The sequence below is a fragment of the Fulvia fulva genome, chromosome 8 (genome assembly GCF_020509005.1).
Source record: "Fulvia fulva chromosome 8, complete sequence".
Lineage (NCBI taxonomy): Eukaryota > Fungi > Ascomycota > Dothideomycetes > Mycosphaerellales > Mycosphaerellaceae > Fulvia > Fulvia fulva.
The window spans coordinates 1,562,524-1,583,667 of NC_063019.1; the positions used below are offsets into that span (position 1 = coordinate 1,562,524).

Genomic DNA, 21,144 nt, shown 5'->3' on the forward strand with positions numbered 1-21,144 from the left:
AGCCGCTGCAACGTGCGCGAGTGCTCTGGTACAGTGACTCTGGTTGTACGGCACGGCAGGCACGGCAGGCACGGCAGGCACGGCAGAGGTGGACCACGAAGTTACATGTACGAGGTATGTGTGGGCGGACTCGATGTTTTGTGGGGTAGCGGGTAGCGCAATAATGCTGACGAAGGCGCTTTAACCCGAGGCTCTTCTTGGCCCAGTCCACAATATCCACAGCATCGACGGTGCGCAACTCCACTTATTCATCGGTATCCGTCATGTCAGCGATCGCTTCCGCGACGTGAGCGGCCACATCCTCTTCATCATCAAGATATCGCACATCGAGACCGGGTAAACAAAAGAGGTCGTCCGTCCTCTTCATCGGCGCGACACGTTGGCGACTGGCTTCAGCAGCCTTGCAGCCCCCAATAGAAGCACGAAACTCCGGCTTGTACTTTTGCGTGCGTTCTGCAAGCTCTTCGAATGTGATAAGCTCACCGCCATGGCCTACGCAAGGCAGTTGCGTCACGTCTTGAAGCTCGCCGTTAAACGGGAGCATCTGATGCAGAGGCTGGAGATGTCTCGTAGGATCAGCCTCTACGTGCTCCGCAGGGACAGGGGGCTCGGCATTCAGGACGTATGGCTCCTCCTCCGGAAGCTCAGACTTCTTGAAAGCCTCTGTCGCTTCCTTGTCGTCTGCTGGAGGTCGTGCATACTCTTCTGGGACTTGGGCCAACTCGTTGTGGATCGTGACAAAGCTGGCGGCGGGATGCAGCATTGTCCAGCCTCGTGCCCTCATCAACTCAAGTAGGTACTCAATCCACGCGGGTTCGGCCTCAGATGCCAGCTTCCTCGTCTTTTTGCCGGTCTTCTGGCTGTGGGATGCTGGGGTGCGTTTGGCCAGAAAGTCGTGAAATTCAAGCCACTTGTCGCCGATTATCAAGCTCGCAGTGGACGACGCGGCTTGGTAGAGGAATGGAGACGGAGCGTCAGAGTCGACAGTATCATCGTACTTGCTATAGGTCATGTTCGCGATCGTCGGTGGGACGAAGCCTGGCTTGCCATCGAGGAACAAGGAAGGTACGTCAAGCGAGAAGCCGAGCAGATCCTCGGAGCCAGGTGAGCCCCATGCTGTGTGGTGATATTCCAGGATGAGATAGTGTAGGTACTGAAGATACAATGGACTGACCTCTGCCTGCGGAGACAACACCAGAACATGCGATTGCTGACCATTGCTAGGATAGAAAGACTCCACGAACCGAATAGAGGCCTGCTCTGAGCTAGTACGTGAAGATGGAATGCGATGGCGCAGTGTAAGTTGGCTTGACTCTTCGAATGTCCTTCCAGGTGGCCAGTTAAAGCCAGCCAGATAGTTGCCCAAGAAATGCTCGACCTTGGAAGGGAGCTCGATTGTCAACCTCGGAATGTGAAGGCCGTTGTAGTCGGCGTTGTACAAGCTCTGCAAGAGGCGGATCAGACGACCAGACCTGTCGTTGGGGGCATGAATCAGAATCTCGATACTGGGTATGTGCCACGCGCTCAAGCTGGCAGCATCCAATCTGGTCAGCCACATGAACTGTTCGTAGCGGCCAGAGGGTATCTCGATCAACGCTTTGCCAATATTCTTCGCCGCAGTCTTGATGGCTCTAGAAAAGTACGCATCCTCTTGGCGAGCAGAATCGACAATGATGGCCTGTGGGTGCATGAAGTCCTGGATGTGCTTCATGGCACCCTTGACTGAAGCTTCTACGCGAGCATCACTGCTGTACTCGGCGTAGTCACTGCGCGCATCATGCCAATACACCGGGCAGTCCTCCTCATCGATGCCGTTGATTGACAGTATATCGTCCATTGGTATCGTACTTCTGCCAAACAGTGCAACGTGGGCATGGCTCCGATCGGCCCTTGCCATCTCACACGCCATTGGTACCAAATTAGCCAAGCTCTTCGTCGAGGATGCGGCGAACAGGATGTTGCGATTCTGCGCCAAGGAGCCCATCGTCCTCGAGATCTTGTGCAAGCTCACGGCCAGCTTGTAGTACCTGACGATGCCATTGTAGTAGTGCTTATCGGAAGCATCCTCGATCGACTTATCGCGCGGAGGAGGTCCACTAGGCTCCTCGTGGGCCACCGACTTGTAGGGATCGTATGCCGCCGTGTATCGTGTGTCGCGGGTACCATCTGGAGTATATCTCCCGGACTGCAGGCCAGCTTGCCGGTTGATCTCAGCAAGATCGGTAGGGAGGTTCTGTATGAAGAGGTATATCACTGCGATCAGCGCAATGCCCGCAAACAGCCGCCTCTTTCTCCATCTCCAGGGCAATATGGTCGATATGCAGGCGGAACGTGATCGGGCAGGTGTGAAGTCGTCATCGCGCTTTCCCAGCTCTTCATCTTTGGTGAGCAGACGGGCGCGGGCTGGTATGCCGCGCTCCAAGGACATTGGCGGGCGAGGGCGTGCAACTTGATGGAGGATGCCTCCGACCATTGGCGTTAATGCAGCATAGCCTTATGTCACCCGCATGGACGATACTGCAGTGTTTCATGTTGCTCATATCCCCATGCATCAGCGTTCGCGTCCACGGTCCCGCGTGCCACTGGCCCACTGCCACGTTGAGACTTTCATCTCCCACAACACACCACCAACAACAATCTCCCGACCTGATGAAGCATCGCCATCGACGAGGCTGCACTGATCTGGCGTACACATGCTGCAGTGCATTGAGCTGCTCTATCATGCCTCCAGCTACTCATCGAGGGCGAGGGCGCAGAGCTGCGACACGACAGCCACCACGAACACAACGGCCGAGTTGTGTCCAAGACCACGGCAGACGTCTATCACGACTGCACTCCCGCTCCCGCATTGTAGGCCACGCATTGCTAGCATAACGTACCCTTCACACTGCCGAGGAGCTGCGTCTACAAGCTTTGCAACACCGACTTCCCCTTCGTTGTTCAGCCTGCCTGAGGATTTCCGTCTCGGTCTGCGCTTCGTTGACGGAGGATACAACCTGTTCGCCATCGCTACTTCCTGGTCTAGGGAAAGTCGTATGCTCAGACGATCTGAACGAGGTCGCTGTTCCCACGGCACATTCGAATGGACAGCATTGGTGTGTGTGGTGACACGACCTCATCAGGCGCGCCTTCCGCCTGGCGAGTCAACACGTCGATGAACGTTCTTTACAACTTGCGACTCTACACGATGTGTGTCTGGATCGCGAAGGAGCCCATTGCCATCTGTCCTCTGCTGATCTAACATCCGGTGGCGGCCATCCGAAGACTTTTGCGGTCCCGTGAGCTACCACCATGACGATTGAGCCGACTTGCCGAACACATCTCGGCTGCCCTATGCGGCTGTCGTCTACTGCACTTTGTCGAGCATTGTTGTGCACCACTGTCCACCTCGGAGGGCCTCCACTTTCTCCGGGATACAGAAGCGCCTTCGGGCCCCGGGTCGAGTCTTGTAAGTGGAGAAGAATACTCTAGGTAGCGCCATAGTCTTATGGACTGGTGGGCCGCGCTGGCGAGTCTATCTTGATATACATGTTCTTGCCGTTACCCTCTTGTAGGTAATTCCACCTATTCCTGATCTCTTACCCATCACACACTTGGTCTCTCTCCGCTGCGGCCTTGTCAGCATGAAGAATACTCATGCTGCAGATTCGGGTGCGAATGGTACAAACCCCAGCAATGGCTCTCTCGGACCACACGACAATGGCGTTACAACTGGCCTACAGGGACTGGGCAAAGAACAGCCACTGACAATCTTGATTGTGGGTGCTGGAATAGGCGGCCTGACCGCAGGCATCGCACTCCGACAAGCTGGTCACATCGTCAAGATCTTCGAGTCATCAGGTTTCGCGTCAGAGACCGGCGCAGCGATACATTTGCCACCCAACACAAATGGCATAATGCGTCGATTGGGAATAATCGCCCAAGACTTCGGATCAAATCCAATGTGCATGATGAAAGAAAGTGACGGCCAAGGCAACGTGATCCGAGGCATGGACATGAGGAAGATGAACAAGATCTGGCAGCATGCTTGGCTCCTGGCTCATCGTATACACCTTCATGACGCTCTGAAGCGAATGGCCATCTCAGAGGCTGGTGAAGGCAGGCCATGCGAACTACACACTCGCAGCAGAGTGCAGAATGTTGACGAGGTCAATGGCGTGATCACGTTTGAGCATGGAGGGACAGCAACGGGAGGCGTGGTGATTGGTGCTGATGGCGTTCATTCCATCGCACGAAACAGCATTGACCCTGATACCAAGCCTTTTGGGTCTGGCAAAAGTGCTTTTCGATTTCTGATACCGAAAGAGACGATCAAGAACGACCCAATCACGTCTCACTTAGTCGACGAAGACGGTGAGCTCAAGATCTGGTATGAAGACGATCGCCGCATCGTGATGTATCCAACCTCGAACAACACTATCCTCAACTTCGTGTGTATCCACCCATCCTCCGAATCAGACGCGAGCGCAGACTGGAACCAAGACGCCAGCTTGCAGACACTGCTCAAAGTCCACTCAACCTGCGACAAGTCCCTCCAAGCAATGCTCGCGAAAGCCGAGCCATCAACCATCAAAGCCTGGGTCCTGCTCGACATGGACGAAATCCCAGTCTGAAACAAAGGTCGCCTCGCCCTAATCGGTGACGCAGCCCACCCCTTCCTCCCTCACCAAGGTCAAGGCGCCGGCGCCGCAATCGAAGACGCCGCATCCATAGCAGTTGTTCTTCCCCTCGGCACCACTCCCTCCCAAGTACCCGCCCGCCTTTCCCTTTACGATACAATCCGTCACGAACGCGCCACCAAAATCCAGACCATCTCCCGCATCATCGGCGGCGACAATCTCCAGAAGAAGAAAGAACTGGACATGTTCGGATTCACCAACTACAACTTCGGCCACGACGAATTCGACCATTCCGCCCAGAAGTTCCGCGAGTATCAATGGTCTCTCGTCGAGAAGAAATACTCCCGCATGCCCCTCGCCTTCGGCCCCATGCCTGGTCCCCGTCAAGATCACTACGGTAATCCGCGAAGCGGCGCGTACTCGACTTTCACCACAGCTTCAATCCAGTTCAAGACTTCCGCCACCTTGCTTCGAACTCTCTTGCCACCCGGTCGAGAAGGGTATAAATTCTCCGCACCTGGGACCGTCGCCTACGCCTCCTTCTCCTGCACGACGCTCAACAATATGGCCTGGCTGGGCGGTGGTGGATACAACCACATCGGGCTTTACATTCACGGCGTTGAGTACACGTCACCGAGTAGTGGGGAAACGTACAAAGGCGCGTACATGCCTATCCTGTTTGAGAACCTTGTAGATCCGATCGTGAGTGGGAGGGAGGAGTTAGGAATGCCGAAGCTATACTCCTCGATCGATATCGCGCGGAGATCGGGATCGTACCATATCCGGACGGGGTGGCAAGGAGTCAACTGGGGGACTCTCTCCCTCACGGGTCTTACCGAAGCTACGACCGCCACTCCGACCTCGATGACTGGCTCCAACGACGAAGGGATTCTCGTGCATCGATATATCCCTGCTGTGGGGAAGGAGATGAAGGGAGAGGCAGAGGCGGATTATGCCGTTTTTGATAAATTTTCGGACGCTGTCCCGCAGGCGAAAGTCACGAGAACCTTGATCGCGAAGGATGCGAAATTCTCCATTGATGGGATGAGTTGGGACGAGCTGCCGACTTTACACCACGTCATTGAGAGGTTGGCGGAGTTGCCCGTGTACGAAATTGTGGGTGCGAAGGTCGCAGAAGGAACGGGCGTGAGCGATGTAAGCAGTGCGAAGCCTTGCTGAGCGTGTACATTGGACAATCAGAAGCCATTCTAGGCTCATATGCATCTTGGCAGCCACCCTCAGCTCTACGACTCACCCTGCAGCGGCACAGCTGTCGTCTCTGCATGACTAAATTCCCTCCTCCCAATTCTCATAATCTTGAGCTGCGACTTGCAATTAGGATCCGGACAAGCCACAATGGCATCCGTCGACATCCAGTCGTTCGCGTGCGTTTGTCGTTGCTTTGCGGCGAGGAGTGGCAGTACAGCAGCTAAGCAGATCAGCCACGATCCGCCACGGTCGGTAGACCGTTGTTGTCTAGTCTGAACTCACACAAGCTGTATATACTAAACCCCTGTCCCTCAGGAAGATACAGCATCTCACCACGAAGCACGAAATAATCGCCATCCTTGGCGCCACAGTATATCTTCTCGCCTGGAGGGCATATCATCTCGACTTGCAGATCGTAGAGCTCGAAAGAGTCGGCCATGATTCGTTGAGTTTGTGTGGAAGGCCTTTTTGGTCGTCGATTTCAAAGTCTCCCTCGGCGACGTGGTCCAGCTAGCCGTGATGCGAACTTGGAGGTTGTACCTGCAGCGGTAGGCCTATCGCGGCCAAAGCTTCGGCCAAGACCAAACCGAAAGTGCGCTAAATTCAGCAGGCTGCATGGAGGTTCTGCCGATTGAGCTGGATGAGCTGTGCAGGTGTGCTATGCGAAAGAGATAGTGTATCTTCATGGCGACAATGAGTTACACCTAGTCTTTGCCAATGAATTGCGAGACGCCGTCGTGAGACAGCATTCGAACGACAGGATGGCTACTGAAATCAAGGCTCCGACCATTGACATCGCCACGACGCCTTCAGATGTTCAACGCGGCGATGTCGAGTCCTGTAACAGGCATGCTATGCAGACAGAAGTCAAACGAGACCTCCAACGTCGACACATCAACATGATTGCCATCGCGGGCATGATCGTAAGTACCATTCAACACACACTCTGAGCCCGCAGCTGACAAACCCCCAGACACAGGTCTCTTTCTAGCATCCGGCCAAGCCATCGCAACAGCAGATCCCATCTCCGCGCTCCTCGGCTACATCGCCATGGGCCTAATCACCTGGGGCGTAGCCTTAATGACCGGCGAAATTAGCGCCTTCATGCCCGTGACGGGAGGCTTCGTCCGGCACGCTACAAAGTTCGTCCAGCCAGCTCTTGGATGCGCCACAGGTTGGAACTTCTGGTATACGATGGCAATCACCGCGCCAGCGGAGCTCGCAGCAGCAGCGACCGTCATCAATTCCTGGGATGCCTCCATTAACCAGGCTGTGTGGTACTCTGTCTTCATCGTGGTGATTATGGCGCTCAGCTTCAGCCCTGTGAAAGCCTATGGCGAGAGTGAGGTTTTCTTCGCGGCGCTCAAGATTTTGCTTATTGTTGGGCTTATTCTCGCTGGTATTATGGTGGATCTGGTGATTCGCCGGGGCAGAATCGTATTGGCTTCAGGTACTGGAAGGAGCCTGGGCCGTTCAACAGCTATCTCATTCCTGGCGATACCGGTCGTTTCTTAGGGTTTTGGTCAACGCTGATCTCGGCAGCATGTTCTCATGCTAATGTTCAGGTCATTGCATTGGCAGGAGCCGAGACCCAGAATCCGCGCAAGATCATTCCGAATGCTGTTCGCATGACCTTCTGGCACATCCGTGTCTTCTATGTACTGTCCATATTCGTAGTCGGTAGTTTATGCGCTACTTCCAATTCTCGCGAATCGTGCTGACTCTGCTTCTAGGTCTCCTCGTGCCATATAACGACCCAAACCTTGGCATATCAACAGGCGCTGCAGAACAAAGCCCCTTCGTTATAGCATTCCAGCGAGCCGGGATCAAGGTGCTGCCAAGCATCATCAACGCAGTAGTATGTACAAGCGCTTTCAGCTGCGGGATCTCGTGCGTCTTCCTGGCATCACGAACACTATACGGCTTGGCCGAGGAAGGACAGGCTCCGCGCTTCTTCCGCAAGATCAACAGGTTTGGCACGCCTTGGCTTGCAGTAGCCGCGAGCTTGATCTTCATGCCGCTGGTATATCTGTCGCTTGGTAGCAGTAGTAGCGTCGTCTTTGGCTGGTGTAGGTCCAAGTCCAGCCCGAACTCAACAGACGTGCTGATGGAACATAGTTGTCAACATCACCACCATAGCAGGCTTGATTGGCTGGGCAGTCATATGCGTGACGTACCTCCGGTTCTTTTATGGTCTTCGATATCAAGGCATCAACCGCGATCGTCTGCCGTACAAGAGTCCCCTGCAACCATACGCCGCCTGGATCACGCCGTTGGCATTGTGCCTAGTGATTATGTTTTCTGGATATAGCGTCTTCTTCCCTGGTCCTTGGAGTACGTCGAGCTTCTTGACGTACTATATCGACATTGGCATCTTCATCTGCCTTTGAACCGTCTCCTGGATCGTGTTCAGGGCGAAGGTCGTGCCACTGAGTGACATGGATATGTATGTCTGAGATCTTCCTGATCGAGCAAGAAGCGGAAGATGAGAAGCGCATGGCCGAAGCTGCTGCAGCGTCGCGCAATGGGGGATCGTGGTGGCGTAGATAGCTTCTGTAGTTTGTAACAGCTTAGAGAAGATCATGGTTCCTGTGCCAGCTCAGCGCTCAGCTGTCAGCAAAGTGTGCCTCGATTCGACGCCTACGATTCAACGTGGACGAGCGTGGACCGGCATCCTGTGGCAGCGCAGAAGTCCCGCCCGACACAGCAGTCGAGTCTGTCGGATCGTCAACAAAAATAGCCTCACGCCTGCGTCGACGAGCATCTGATGTGGCTCGCTGTAGAGACTCTGCTATCGCGGCCATTGTTTGACTATCGCCACCGAGCTCTCTGATGGCATCCGCGGCTGCCCCTCTGACTTCGCTCTGAGGAGCTTGATCCCATGGGTGTTCTTGAACTGCCCCCTTCTGGGCCACCGACTCTGCTGGGCCAGCAACCGTGTAGTTGTCTAGATCAAGACCCGGGTCGAAATCGTCGCCAGCGGTGAAGGACAATGTGTCTGGCAGCACATACTCCTCGGACTTCTTCGGCCGTCTCGCTGATTGAGACTGGAGCATCGACTCAGTCTCGTCTCCCAGTTCTTCGACATACGCAGGAGGGGCTGTCGGCGAGAACAACGATGATGTGCTCGGTTTGATGGGCAAAGTCTGCATGTACAGTATAGCCGCAAGCAGACTCTGATGACAAGTATTAAGCAGATGCTGCTTGGTCAGAAAGTCCGTCTTCTTCTTCAGTACCCACTCGAATCGATGCTGTAAAGTGATAGGTCGACCTTTGAGTCCGTCGAGTCTGGCGTTCTCGACGATTTTGCCGATTGTGCCCAAGGCCTGATCAGTGTCTGCGATGATCTTGTTCACCCACTTTTGCTTCGCCTCCTGATGGCAGAGGGTCTCATACCTCTCCTTGCGCTCTCGCAATGCTTCTGCCCTGTCGGTGCGTACGCGTTGAATCAGCTGTCCGAAGACGTGTGCTTCTTCCGACGCAGCTTGGACATTGAGAATGAACTCTGCGAGCTTGAAAGTGGTAGTGATGGACGATGCCACATTTCCAATAAGGTCGGCCATGCTTGCACACGACGACAAAGTGTTGCTGGCGAGACTGTATGCTGAAATCCCGACTTTGCTGCCCGACTTGATTACGTTGCTTGCTGTACCTTCCATCAGTGGAACGGGCAGCGCGAAATGTCATTTTGGGTCGAGAGTGCGAGCTCCAGAGCGTCGCGTCAGCGCGCGGCTATTCTGGTCCAGCCTGAAACCTGGCCCCAATTGTTTGCCGTCTCGACTGGGGCCGATATGTGACCAGGCGCGGGCGCTCAGCTAATGATGTTTTGTACGCGAGCTGTCCCATTCCGGTCGCGATCTTTCAGCTGAACGTTACACGGCAGCGCGGGATTAAGGTGCCAATTATGATTGGCGCATTGACAGCACATGCAATGCTGTGCGTGAGATTTGGAGGCAGCGGGTGTTGCATCTACCCTGGCTGTGCTATCATAGAGGGTGCCTACCCAATCTCGTACGCAATAACCATGGGAGTGATGCAGCTGGGTTACGCTCGCTTATGCAGGACAGCTGCATGTCTTACCTCAGCACCCTTCCAACATCCATTGTCTGGCTGTGTCCGAATGCATGGTACATATCTGGCGTGTACATGCGGCCTTGTTCATCGCCGATCTTGAACAGGGCAGGGAAAACGACCAACTCATTGTCGCTGTGCACGCGACGATCCGTCCATTCGAGCTTCCAAGTCGTAGGCTGGATGAACAGTGTATAGCCGCTTTGAGCTCCAAGTCTGACGATCTCTTCCATGTTCTGTTCCCTGGTCTGCTCTGCATTTGAGGTAGTCCGCATGGTAGCGAAGGATCTCAGGACGAGATCAAGTCGGGCTACGGTCTTGCTGATAATTTGCTGCCGCACGTCAGCTGCAGGCAGTGTTTTCGACCCGTAAAAATGGCGAAGTAATAGCCCTGAGTAGAAGCGCCATCTGGAATATAACGCAGGTTGATCTACTGCCATATCAGCAGCGGCTCATCAACCCGAACAACAGGCTATTGGTACTGACCTTTGACGATTGACTGTGAAGTTCGCACGAAACCGATCAGCTCAGGTGGTAGAAGTGAGTGCTCAGGCAGTGCGTGAACATCAACACTCTCCAAAATCGTCCAAGCCAGCAGGAAGCGGACTGCGCCAACTCTGGATCTTGACTTCGCCAGTAGGGTCATCATAGCTTCTGCTTTGATGGGCGCACGATTGCCAAGTAGCTGTTGCAGATGGTTGCTGAGGGGATCGCCTGCGAGCGGCACGCCGAAATCTTGACTTCCAGCATAGAAACTCTGGGCATGGTTTTTGATCATTGTCTCAAGCCTCGATATGCTCCCTGCGATAGCGCGGTCTTCCTCGGGCGGCGGGAGATCCATATCTGCAGCGCAGGGGGATAATGCACTCACGGCATCTCCTTTGTTGTCGTATTTGCCCAGACTTGAGCCATCTGTTGGTGCGGCAGATGGTACACCTCGCGCAGTATTCGAGGGTGTTCCTCTCGGCGCGGTATGTTTACGCCTCCTACGCATCAGGCAGAACACGATCGCAGCGGCAAGTAACGCCCCAAGTACAGCAGATCCGATGCCGACACCAGCTGCTTCTGCGTTTGTGATGCCTGAGGTCTGAGTCGTAGTTGGACTTGGACTTCGTGAAGCCGTGGTTGGACTGGTGGCGTTGGAATTGGTTGGAACGTTGCTGATCGTAGTTGTCTCCGCCGAAGCGCCGTTCGATGAAAGCGCGCTACTGGTCGCGTCTGTTGATGTTAAGGTCGTGCTCGCTGAAGATACTATACTGGCCTCGGATCTCGCGTCGCAGCTGGACGGAGCAGCCTCATTTTCGCGCGCATTGATTGTGAACTCAGTGCACTCAGTGACGACGCCGACCGAGGTAGTGCTGTCCGTAGCGTTGGTCACAAACAACGGGACAGCAGTCCGGAATGTTGTTGGACTCGCGTTTGCGTCTTCGGCCGTGAGTACGAGATCGCCATCCTCAGTATTAATATCGGCGAACTGGCCTCCTGTTGCAAGACCTCTTGTCACCGCGTTGGAGGCTACTCGACCTTGAGCAACGCCATTGTATGTCCATGTTGCTAAATAGTAAATCGTAACCTGCGCCATCCTGCCGACTGTCGGAAATCGTCGTCGTCTGCTAGTACAGGCGGCTGAGTTTCAGCAACCCGCAAGACCGTCAATGTAGTGTTGGCCAGCATTCAAAGCGAGAAACAATGTGAAGCAGGCGGCAGGTCGCGTCTAACAATGAAGACAATTGCGAGCCCAGCGCGCAGTCGTACGCCCAGGCGCTCCAAATCATGCATTGTTCTGTTGTCCGCCAATTATACGACTGAGTCTTCGTTACGGTATCGCAGAGAGCTGCGACACCCTGAGGAGGTGGGTGTTCCACAGCATTGGCTAGTTCACTTCCTGAAGCGACCTGCAGCATAACGCCTCTTGTCGGCTTGCTGCACTATTCCGGGCAGCAAGCCGCAAGCTCGCATCTTGAGCTCTGTACTGGATGCCGCAGGTGGCTGCAGTAAAGCGTACAGCAAAATTGATCACTGCAGAACAGATCATAGCACTCATACTTGAAGCTCCAGCCTAGCATCTGTGCTCTGATTATGCTGTCAATTCATGATATTCCAGTCTGTCGCTGTCCGTCATAAGCCGTGGAATTATGGCAGAAGTCGCAGTTAACGATCATCCCGACTTGGTTGTTGGCATTGACTTTGGTCAGACTTGTACAGGCAGGCATCATCCATCGTGATCAAGGCTTGAACTGACCTTTGACGTCAGGAGTGGCGTATGCCTTACCGAAGAATGGTGGTAACATCCGCTGGATCCAGAAATGGCCAGGAAGGGCGCAGGCGAATGAGAATAAGGTCCCTACTGTTCTAGTATACCCTCACGAACACGATCGACCATCATCATGGGGCTTCCGCTCTATTCAAAACAAAGCAGAGCAGAATCCTCTTCACGGTAACGTTCGCGAATGGTTCAAGACCTCTCTTGATCCAGCCAACATCGCCACCATGCGCAAGCGTGACCCGACAGATACGACGGCTCATGAAGATGTCCGACATTGGTATCGTGACTTCTTCACTCTACTCTACGAGCATGTCGAGCAAAAGCTATCTCAGGAGCTGCCGAACTTCGAGTGGAGCGCAGCCAATATTGAGTTTTTATTCAGCATGCCGACCACTTGGAATCATCAGATCGTGGAGATGTTCCGAGAGATTGTGGGCCAAGCAGGGTTTGGAGGTCCAGCCAATGCGCAACATACTGTCACAATGAGTCTGACTGAGGCTGAAGCTGCGGCTGTACATGTGTCCACAGAGGCCGCTGGTGTCTTTCAAGAGGGTGATATACTCGTGGTCTGCGATGCTGGCGGAGGCACAACGGACTTGTCTGCTCTAGAGGTGACCCACACCATGGTAGACGCACTTTCGTTGAAACAGCTGCGGCAGATAGATGTCGTTGGGGGTGACAATATTGGCTCGGTTGCAATCGATATTGACTTCGAGAGAAAGGTGCGTGCCAGGCTGGACAGGGCAAATGCGTCAGAAAAGCTCGGGTTCGACTCAGCGGAAGCAGCTTGGGAGATGGCCAAAGGTGAGTGTACATGCCATTGTTCTCCGCGTCACTGACGGTTTGCAGGAAAGGACTTCCAGAACATGAAGTGCGAGCATGGCGCACTGTATGAACCGCCAAGCTTTTCGGTGACAGTGGAGACTGACAACCAGCGTCTTCGCCGCGACTATGCCAACGAGGAAGCTCGAATATACGAAGGCGAGATGCACTTTGATAAGTGAGCAGATTGCTGAAGTGGGTCCGTTAGAGAGGACATCCAGTGCTGACCATGGCCCAGGGATGATCTCCGCGATCTCTTCGACCGCCAATGCAAGAAGCTGTTCAGGCTGATCGACCGGCAGCTACGCAGTCTCTCGGACAAGCTTCCAGATAGACAGGTCAGCCATCTTGTCTTGTCTGGAGGTCTTGGCCAGTCTCCGTATGTGCAGCAGAAGCTGAAAGAGCGTTACCACACAGCTTCTCACTTGCTTGCCAATACAGACAAGCTCCAGGTCCGTGTCGCGCCAGATCCACAGTTGGCAGTGTGTAAGGGCCTGGTCGCAGATCGTCTGCGAAAGCTCAAAGCCGGCGAAAGCGTTCTGGGCTGGCGTTGTTGTCGCGCATCGTATGGGCTGATCTGCAAAGAGATCTACAGCAAGAAGAATCCGAAGCACGTGGGACGCAAGACGTCCATCGACAGCCGCGATGGGCAGCTTTACGTGCCCGAGTGTATCGATTGGTTCGTTGAGAAGGTCAGCCTTATTTCCAACCAGGTTGCATTGGACACAACAGCTGACTTCAGAGTAGGGATCGCCAGTCTCGATCGACACACCCATTGTACACACCTTTCGTCGTAAGATTGGTCGCGGCGATCCTCGCAAAGTATTTCCAACGAAGATTGTGGTGTCATACCTGGAAAAGGACCAGCTTCCCTATCAGTTCGAAGACGGCGTAGAAAAGCTGTGTGAAGTCGAGTCGGATCTCTCTGTGGCCGACGAGACTCGCTTCGTTGAGAAGAACAGACGATTCTGGCAAGCTGGGGAGCCATATCTTGAAGTTGAGTTCCAGGTAAAAGTGGTCATCGGTCCCGCTGATCTTCGATTTGAGCTTTGTAAGTTCCCCCTCGTACCAAATGCATATCGGAGGGCTGATATTCTATTCAGGGTTTGGCGATCAAAAGATGAGCCGGGAGAACTCCATCAAAGTCGAATGGGCACCGTCGACTGCACCTTCCACGGCTGCATTGCCGCCATCCTTGCCTGCTGCCGAGCTGGAGGACAGCGTGTGGGTTATCAAAGAGGAGAAATCCAGTTTCTCATTGAGACGATTGTTCAGTGGTGGAAATGGCTCGAACAACAGCACTCCGCCTCTTCCACAGGGCGTGAATGGTAGTAACCCGTCTTTTGGGTTTAGCAAGCAGAGTCTGCCTCGATGAGTGGCACTATGGTCGAATGGAATTTTCACCGCCCCTGGATTCATGATCTCGCCAATCCTCTTCCAGTGATTGTTCATCCACCTCCGGGTAGTCGTCTGGTACTGACAACATGTCCAGACTCAGCATGGAAGTACAGATTCACTCATCCTCGGGCAGGTGGTGTTCGATGAGCTCCAGCAGTATTATCGTAAGGAGTTCTTTGATGGCGAGAATACGCCGACTCCATGGTTGTTGGAGATCGCCAGCGAGATGCTTTCATCTTGATGACCAGGATGAAGTCAACCCTGGAGCGGCTTGCGAGCCTCGAGACTACTCAGACTTGCAACCATCCTATCAAGACAGGAGTATGTCGTGTAATGTGGCCCATGGTTGACCGTGTTGTCATCGTGACTTGGCGACTGTAGTGAGACTGTAACCGCATGACTTACAGCAGGACGACGGCTCCACAAGTAGGATCAGTAACCAGAAAGTTAGTAGAATATCGGACACTGACTTGTGATGGCAAGGTGAAAGTGAAAGAAGTCAAGAATGACCGTGAAGCCCTTCCACTCCCACCGGCCTTCGGACCGCTCGGCATTGAAACCACGACGCGTACCCAACGCGTCTCACTCAATGCTTCCAACACCACCACCACCAAGATCACCTCTATAAAACACCACCACCCCTCCAACCCACCCAAGTACTCCCACCAAAATGCTCGCCCTCCCCTCCACCCCCAAGCCCAACACCCACACCCGCACCCTCACCCCCAACATCCTCCCCTGCCGCATCCACCACTCCGGCCCCATCCCCACCTCAAAACACCACTGGAACCCCTCCAAAATCACCAAGGACTCCCCCACAGCCACAACCACCACCCAATCCTCCTATCTCCGCGGCCGAAAACTCCTCGGCAAGAGCGTGAAACTCCCCTCCACCTACACCGGCGTGGTACTGCAGAAGACGGAGAAAGTGCTACCTCAGCCAGCTAAGCAGCGGGAGGATGATGGTGAGGAGGAGGATGGGGACGAGCCAGTGGAGGTGAAGATGATGGAGACGATTGGGAGATTTGAGGAAGTAGTGGTGTGGGGACATGAGATGGTGCCGGAGGAGGGGGAGGATGTGTATGTCAAGGGACTGCAGGAGTGGATTGGGTTCGCTGAGACAGTAGGTTGCGGATTGCTAGATGATGCGGTGTCATTGTGAGCTGATGAGGTTTAGATGCACTCATACAACGACGACAAGACTGGGACGCAATCATGAACCAGATGTGCCGCAGCAATCACGATGCCATGGACGAGCAGGCCAGGATCACACGACCAACAACAGCACTAGCAGCCATTCAAGCCACGCCCGTTCCATTGAGCACCACAAGCCACTCTAGGGAAACAGCCTGCGGAATATGCTTGCTGTCTTTGTCTGTATATGCTACAGGGTTCGGATATTATCTTCTTTCTATCGAGCACTCTTACCTCGCGTGACAACAACGCCCCAGGTTCTGTTATGCGCCAAGAAATGAGGATTACCACCACCATCATCGCATGGACGACTATGGCAAGCTTGTGGTATACGTACTCTTTCGCTGTGTCGTGTCGTAACAGACTACAAGAAGTAGTCGGGTGTTCGGCGAGAAACCATGGGTTCGCCGGCACGTGGGCAGGGGTCGAATTGTAGGCTGGAGAATAGGAATTAGAGCTGGTCAGTAGAGTTTGTGGTAGCAGGACGTACAAGGTGTATTTGAGATGCTCATCGATCTCCATGATGGCGGCCTGGTTACCGCATCGGTAGCAGTAGTTGGGTGCTATGAGTAGAGTCAGTAAAGCTCGTAGGATGGATGCTTCCGACTTCATCTTACCTGAGAATATCGTAACCACATTCCTGTCCTGACTCCAGTTGTACCCTTCCATAACCAGCTGATGCGCCCGCGCCACCAGTGTCAGGCCATTGTTGTGGTTGAAAGCCTCACTGATATCCTGCCCGAAAGTGTATCCAGCACCTCTCGGGCTGATTCCCCATCCACACCTGTCGTCTGGGTCCGACCACAGCAGATCACACATTGGTCCCTCATGCGGCACTTCTTGAATGCGGTCGAGGGCGCGAATGTTGTCCAGCGTGTCAATGCTTGGCGACAGGCCTCCGTGCAAGCAGAAGATCTGGTTGTCGATGAGCGCGGTAAGTGGGAGGTAGTCGAAGAGATCGGTGAAGAACTTCCACACATTCGCATTGCCGTACTTGCGCAGACACTCGTCGTAGAAGCCGTACACTTGCGTAATTTGTCGACTCTCGTGGTTGCCGCGGAGGATGGTGATGCGCTGGGGGTAGCGGATCTTCAGCGCGACCAGGAGGGTGACGGTCTCGACGGAGAAGTATCCACGATCGACGTAGTCGCCCATGAAGAGGTAGTTTGTGTCTGGGTTGGGGCCGCCGATCTTGAAGAGCTCCATCAGGTCGTGGAACTGGCCGTGGATGTCGCCGCAGACGGTGACTGGGCATTTCACGGGCTGTACGTTGGACTCGTCTTGCAGCACTTCGCGCGCTTTTTCGCATAGCCTCCGCACATCGTCTTCGGACAGCTGTTTACAGGTCATCAAGCTCTCGATCCAGCCGTCGAGACAGTTTATTGACGGCGGGTCGACAGGTGTGCCCAAGCTGTGCTCCACCTTGCCCGCATCCTCCATGGCCGTGTCTACTGGCTGCCTGAGCGCGGCAGCCTCCATCTTCGCGAAGTCAATCTGATGTGTGTTCGGGTATCGCTATGTCTCGAGTGGTGGGTGTGTCGCAGGTCGGCGCAGGGAGGGCGATGTTGTTTCAGAGCAGAATGTGCAGCGGCGCGCTCCAGGAGTCGGCGCTGGCGGTGTGTATCGGCGGGTATCACAAGCAGAGTGCCGGTCACGTGGGTGTCAATGGGGCGTGGAGCACGTCTCGCGGGTCGGTCGTTATGCAATGTCGGTCGTGGTGTGGGATGTGTGTCTGTGTCGTTGCTGTTGCTGTCTTCGACAGGGAAGGACCAGAACGTCACTGCGAGTCTTGGCGGAGAGCTCCCCAAAAGTTCAGCCAATATCTCACGCGACACATCGACAATGAGCATTGCCATCCGCACATACATTCACGATGCATACAGATACACTGATGAGTGTTGATTTGCACTCGGCGCAATTATTACATTGTGGCTACCTATGTGTAGTCGCGAAGTCAAAGAGTGCTGTCTATCAAGTCGAAGCCTGCCCCACCACGTCTTTCCCACCCCATCAACCAGATCGACCTTTGCCTTTGGGATTCGTACCGCGAGCAGCTGGCAGGCCAGGGAATGCATCAGACTCGACCGTCTGCTTGCTCTGCTCTTCCGCAAGACTAAGCTGCAGTGCAAAATCCAGATCACTCATCTCGTTGGTCTTACTAGCGCCTGCAAGCAGAGGTGATACTTGTGGTGATGGTCGCGCTGAGGAACCCTTCCTCTTCTTCTGCTTAGCATGGCGGATCGGTATGTCGTATGCAGGAGGCGAGCTCGCCAAACTCTGACGAATAGCCTCCGCAATGTCAGCATCAAGCTCTTCGTCAGTCTTTGGGCTAGTCATTCGTGGTGATGGCGACTGAGCTGGAGTCACGTCGGTAGTTGGCCACACACTGTGATCAGTACTACTTGCCACAGTGCTAGTCGCAGTACTCGTGTCGGACGGTCTTCGCTTGGTCTCCTGTTCGAGGGTCTCTTGGCTCAACATGGCAGCATAAGCGATCATCTCTTCCTCACTGGCACCCTCGAGCAGTTCTGTGCCGAAGCGGCCAGCGAAGCGCTGTTGATCCTTCTTGCGCTGCTCCTTCTCCCGGTTAAGCTCAAACTGTTCGTTGTCAATGTAGTTCTTGAGGTTGACTCGAGTTGCACCAGAGAAGCGCTCGCCACCGTTATTGCTGCCACGCTCTGAACGGCGGAGACGACGTTTCTGAGATTTGTATTGATCTGCGGCAGATGAGCTGAATGACCAGTACCGAAGCTGATTGCCGAGCGAAACCACTCCACGAAGGGTGGTCGAATCCGGATCTACGCAGATGGCACCAGCAGCGAACATGTTAATGCCGACGCCTTGCGGCGATGCCTGAGCCTGCACAAGCCGACGTCGAGCACGAGATGAGTGACGCGAGTGCAGCACACGGATTGGCTGCATGTCCGATGCTAGCGGATCCCAAGCTTGCACAAGGCCATCATTACCACCGTGGACCAAGTACAGCGAAGACATGGCCAAGCAGGATATCTGAGGGGAATCTGTGTGTATGATGCGAACGGGGTCGATCGTGTTGAAATTGTCGATCGACCTTGAAATAGGAGCGCGAACGTCCCAGACCACGACCGAGCCAAGCTTGGTACCTGCAGCGAACAGCCGAGCCCTTTGACCAGGTACATCGGCAGGATTCGCAGTAGGCTCCGAACCGGACATTGGCGTGAAGGACGGGGAAGATGCATTCGAGCGACCAGAAAAATTGAGTAGCGGATCCTCTGACGTGGTTTGCGCGGCGAAAGTAGACAAGTCAATAGTCGTGGACGTGATTTCCACTTTCTTGAGTCCGCCAAGGGAGAAATTTGAGGTTCGCCACTCTTCAGTCGTGGGACGTGGAGTGATGGACCCTGTAAAGTCTTCCTGAGCAAGTGAATCTTCCAGGCGGTCGAAGGAGAACGTCGGCGTTGGCGCGAGTACCGGAGAAGCAGTGCCACCAAAGAGTGAGGGCGGACTGGCTGACTGTGTGCTGCCTGAGGTCAAAGGCGGCGTTGTGATGGAACTCGTGACTGGCTTGTCTTGAAAGCGAGTGCGGCTATACCGCTTGATCGAAGACACGCTTTCTTCCTCGATGCCGCAATCGAAGACCAGGACGTGCTCGCCAGCATTACAACCATCGTCGCCAGCAAAGTCCACTTCCAGTCTCCGGCGCATGTCCCAACCAGAACAAGAGCGCTGAAAGTCCCTAGGCTTGCGCGCAGCAAAGGCTTCGATTTCTCGCGTTTCTGCTGAAACTTGGTCCTTGCCTAGGCACATGCCGTTCCACGACGTCCGAGGTGAGTAGCTGCCGTCGACAGTAGCATCTGCGTAAGGATCAATCTTGGCGACTCGCCTGCTTGGTTCCACCGCGTTCCAGTAGACACTCCGTCCAGTGAGCCATGCAGTACGCTCAAGCGCCTCATCATCTAGACGAGTGCCGCGCTCGACATGGGACCGCTTAGGAAACTTGGTCATGTAGAACAATTCGCCGAGAGCATTCATCACTACAGCCCAGATGCGGTTCTGGGCCTGACGCTTCAGGGTGTAGTCGTTATCGATCGCGATAGCCACGATAGGAACACCGGGACTCAGCACCCAACGAGCCGTCACCTCACCACGGCCAAAGCGCTGATTACGATTGTTGGAGCCGTTGACAGCGCCGAGACTATAGGCTGTGAGCACACCCAATGAAGAACCAGTGAGGATGCCGACCAGACCGTCCGTGAGCGAAGGTATTGAGGTGGACTTGGCGATCCAGATTGAGGTAATAGCTTCCTTGCTCGATGCAATCCTGGGTATGCCGACTTCGGGAACAGAGAGGGCAGACGAGAATTGCAGAGAACGGCCACGCATTTCTTCTGTTGACCGAAAGTATGCCATGCCTCCAGGTGAGCCTTCGCCAACCACCATACCGAACGGCTGACTGACATCCATAACATTCGGCACACCCACGACTTCGCCGGGGCCAAGACCGTACTGAGCATCTCCTGGGAAACGCTCGGCGAACTGCAAGAAGAATTGTGGATCAGACAAACCCCATGCATCGCATTTGCCAGTAGTCGGATCGCTGCTAGTCACAGTACCGACATCATCAGCTCCATGTATGAAGCGTGGCGGGCGTTTGTTGAGACCTGTACCGAATGTAGCATGAAGGTGGTTGATGGTTGTGAACAAATTAGAGCTGTAGGTCGCAAGAGGCGCCACATTACTGCTGTGTCCAGAACGAGAAGCGTGCGCATTTGGGGCAGGCTGAACAGGCTTGCCACGGCTCAGTGAGCGCAGAAGTCTGGTCCGCATGATATACTCGCTGCGCCATGATGCAAGAGCTGTCAGGCGTGTGAAAGCTCGTCTGTCGGAGCGGAGGATCGTTTGTGCCTCATCGTCATCGTCGTCATGGAAAGCCGCGTTGATCGAGTCGGGACCTGGGAAGTAGTGCGCGAAGGCAGTCCGCCAAGCGTGGGGACCGGTAACAAGATCGTGGAACCGTTTTGAGACTAGTGACACAGATGCCAGGTCAGTAGGTGACAGACGCGCCAACGCGTGTGTCAAGAGCTCTGCTATATGTTAGAGCTGTTCACGAATCCACAGCGGCGTGTAATACTAACCATTCGGCAACTCTTGTACGGGAGCACGCTTGTCGCTTGGGCTACGCTGCTTCTTGATGACTTCAAACTCAGGCACTTGTCTCTTGCGTACTGGTGGTGTAGATGCTTGCTCATACTCTGCGATGCGGTTGCGCGCAGGTGGCGAGGGCGTGTTCCTGGCGCTCAGTCTTCGGTCCCCGCGGGACTGAGCACCATCGGCAGCTTCCTGCAGTGAGGCAGCGAGTGAGGCATCGAGTGCAAGCTGATCGCTTGGCTCTGTCGTGCTGTCCACGCCGGCGTCGTCTTCTGAGGACAGAGCGACTGCTGGACGGTGGTCGTGGAGAGGAAGTCCATGCTGGGAGGCTGGAGACGGGGATTGCTCGGTGGTGTTCTCTGTGGCTACTCTTGAGGAATTCGCATAGGGCTCGGGTTGCATAAAACTTGGTGAGGGAGGTAGAGAGCTGTAGTGGAC

The 21,144-nt window shown here is 54.6% G+C and overlaps 10 protein-coding genes across 10 annotated transcripts; 4 read left to right on the forward strand and 6 right to left on the reverse strand.

The window, feature by feature from the left end:
* Nucleotides 1-244: 244 nt before the first annotated feature.
* Nucleotides 245-2,428, reverse strand: CLAFUR5_11094 (uncharacterized protein; the record flags this gene model as incomplete). The annotated part of the gene is made up of 1 exon (XM_047910242.1): nt 245-2,428. The coding sequence occupies one exon, from the start codon at nt 2,426-2,428 to the stop codon at nt 245-247; it is 2,184 nt and encodes a 727-aa protein (XP_047765545.1).
* Nucleotides 2,429-3,623: 1,195 nt separating this feature from the next.
* On the forward strand, nt 3,624-5,798 carry CLAFUR5_11095 (FAD-dependent monooxygenase atnJ; the record flags this gene model as incomplete). The annotated part of the gene is made up of 2 exons (XM_047910243.1): nt 3,624-4,464; nt 4,621-5,798. The coding sequence occupies 2 exons, from the start codon at nt 3,624-3,626 to the stop codon at nt 5,796-5,798; spliced, it is 2,019 nt and encodes a 672-aa protein (XP_047765544.1).
* A 65-nt stretch (nt 5,799-5,863) lies between these two features.
* CLAFUR5_11096 (uncharacterized protein) lies at nt 5,864-6,267 on the reverse strand (the record flags this gene model as incomplete). Its single annotated transcript, XM_047910244.1, has 2 exons — nt 5,864-6,048; nt 6,111-6,267. The coding sequence occupies 2 exons, from the start codon at nt 6,265-6,267 to the stop codon at nt 5,864-5,866; spliced, it is 342 nt and encodes a 113-aa protein (XP_047765543.1).
* Nucleotides 6,268-6,589: 322 nt separating this feature from the next.
* On the forward strand, nt 6,590-8,218 carry CLAFUR5_11097 (Proline-specific permease; the record flags this gene model as incomplete). Its single annotated transcript, XM_047910245.1, is given in 5 exon segments — nt 6,590-6,713; nt 6,802-7,244; nt 7,262-7,508; nt 7,562-7,897; nt 7,947-8,218. The coding sequence occupies 5 exon segments, from the start codon at nt 6,590-6,592 to the stop codon at nt 8,216-8,218; spliced, it is 1,422 nt and encodes a 473-aa protein (XP_047765542.1).
* A 216-nt stretch (nt 8,219-8,434) lies between these two features.
* On the reverse strand, nt 8,435-9,391 carry CLAFUR5_11098 (uncharacterized protein; the record flags this gene model as incomplete). Its single annotated transcript, XM_047910246.1, has 1 exon — nt 8,435-9,391. The coding sequence occupies one exon, from the start codon at nt 9,389-9,391 to the stop codon at nt 8,435-8,437; it is 957 nt and encodes a 318-aa protein (XP_047765537.1).
* A 513-nt stretch (nt 9,392-9,904) lies between these two features.
* Nucleotides 9,905-11,481, reverse strand: CLAFUR5_11099 (uncharacterized protein; the record flags this gene model as incomplete). The annotated part of the gene is made up of 2 exons (XM_047910247.1): nt 9,905-10,329; nt 10,386-11,481. The coding sequence occupies 2 exons, from the start codon at nt 11,479-11,481 to the stop codon at nt 9,905-9,907; spliced, it is 1,521 nt and encodes a 506-aa protein (XP_047765536.1).
* A 553-nt stretch (nt 11,482-12,034) lies between these two features.
* Nucleotides 12,035-14,362, forward strand: CLAFUR5_11100 (uncharacterized protein; the record flags this gene model as incomplete). Its single annotated transcript, XM_047910248.1, has 6 exons — nt 12,035-12,104; nt 12,154-12,969; nt 13,015-13,165; nt 13,226-13,679; nt 13,735-14,038; nt 14,091-14,362. The coding sequence occupies 6 exons, from the start codon at nt 12,035-12,037 to the stop codon at nt 14,360-14,362; spliced, it is 2,067 nt and encodes a 688-aa protein (XP_047765026.1).
* A 693-nt stretch (nt 14,363-15,055) lies between these two features.
* CLAFUR5_11101 (uncharacterized protein) lies at nt 15,056-15,604 on the forward strand (the record flags this gene model as incomplete). Its single annotated transcript, XM_047910249.1, has 2 exons — nt 15,056-15,508; nt 15,563-15,604. The coding sequence occupies 2 exons, from the start codon at nt 15,056-15,058 to the stop codon at nt 15,602-15,604; spliced, it is 495 nt and encodes a 164-aa protein (XP_047765025.1).
* A 339-nt stretch (nt 15,605-15,943) lies between these two features.
* On the reverse strand, nt 15,944-17,058 carry CLAFUR5_11102 (Serine/threonine-protein phosphatase PP2A catalytic subunit; the record flags this gene model as incomplete). The annotated part of the gene is made up of 3 exons (XM_047910250.1): nt 15,944-16,016; nt 16,070-16,142; nt 16,197-17,058. The coding sequence occupies 3 exons, from the start codon at nt 17,056-17,058 to the stop codon at nt 15,944-15,946; spliced, it is 1,008 nt and encodes a 335-aa protein (XP_047765028.1).
* A 531-nt stretch (nt 17,059-17,589) lies between these two features.
* CLAFUR5_11103 (uncharacterized protein) lies at nt 17,590-21,108 on the reverse strand (the record flags this gene model as incomplete). Its single annotated transcript, XM_047910251.1, has 2 exons — nt 17,590-20,642; nt 20,694-21,108. 2 exons carry the CDS (start codon nt 21,106-21,108, stop codon nt 17,590-17,592), a joined length of 3,468 nt encoding a protein of 1,155 aa, XP_047765027.1.
* Between the last annotated feature and the right edge of the window lie 36 nt (nt 21,109-21,144).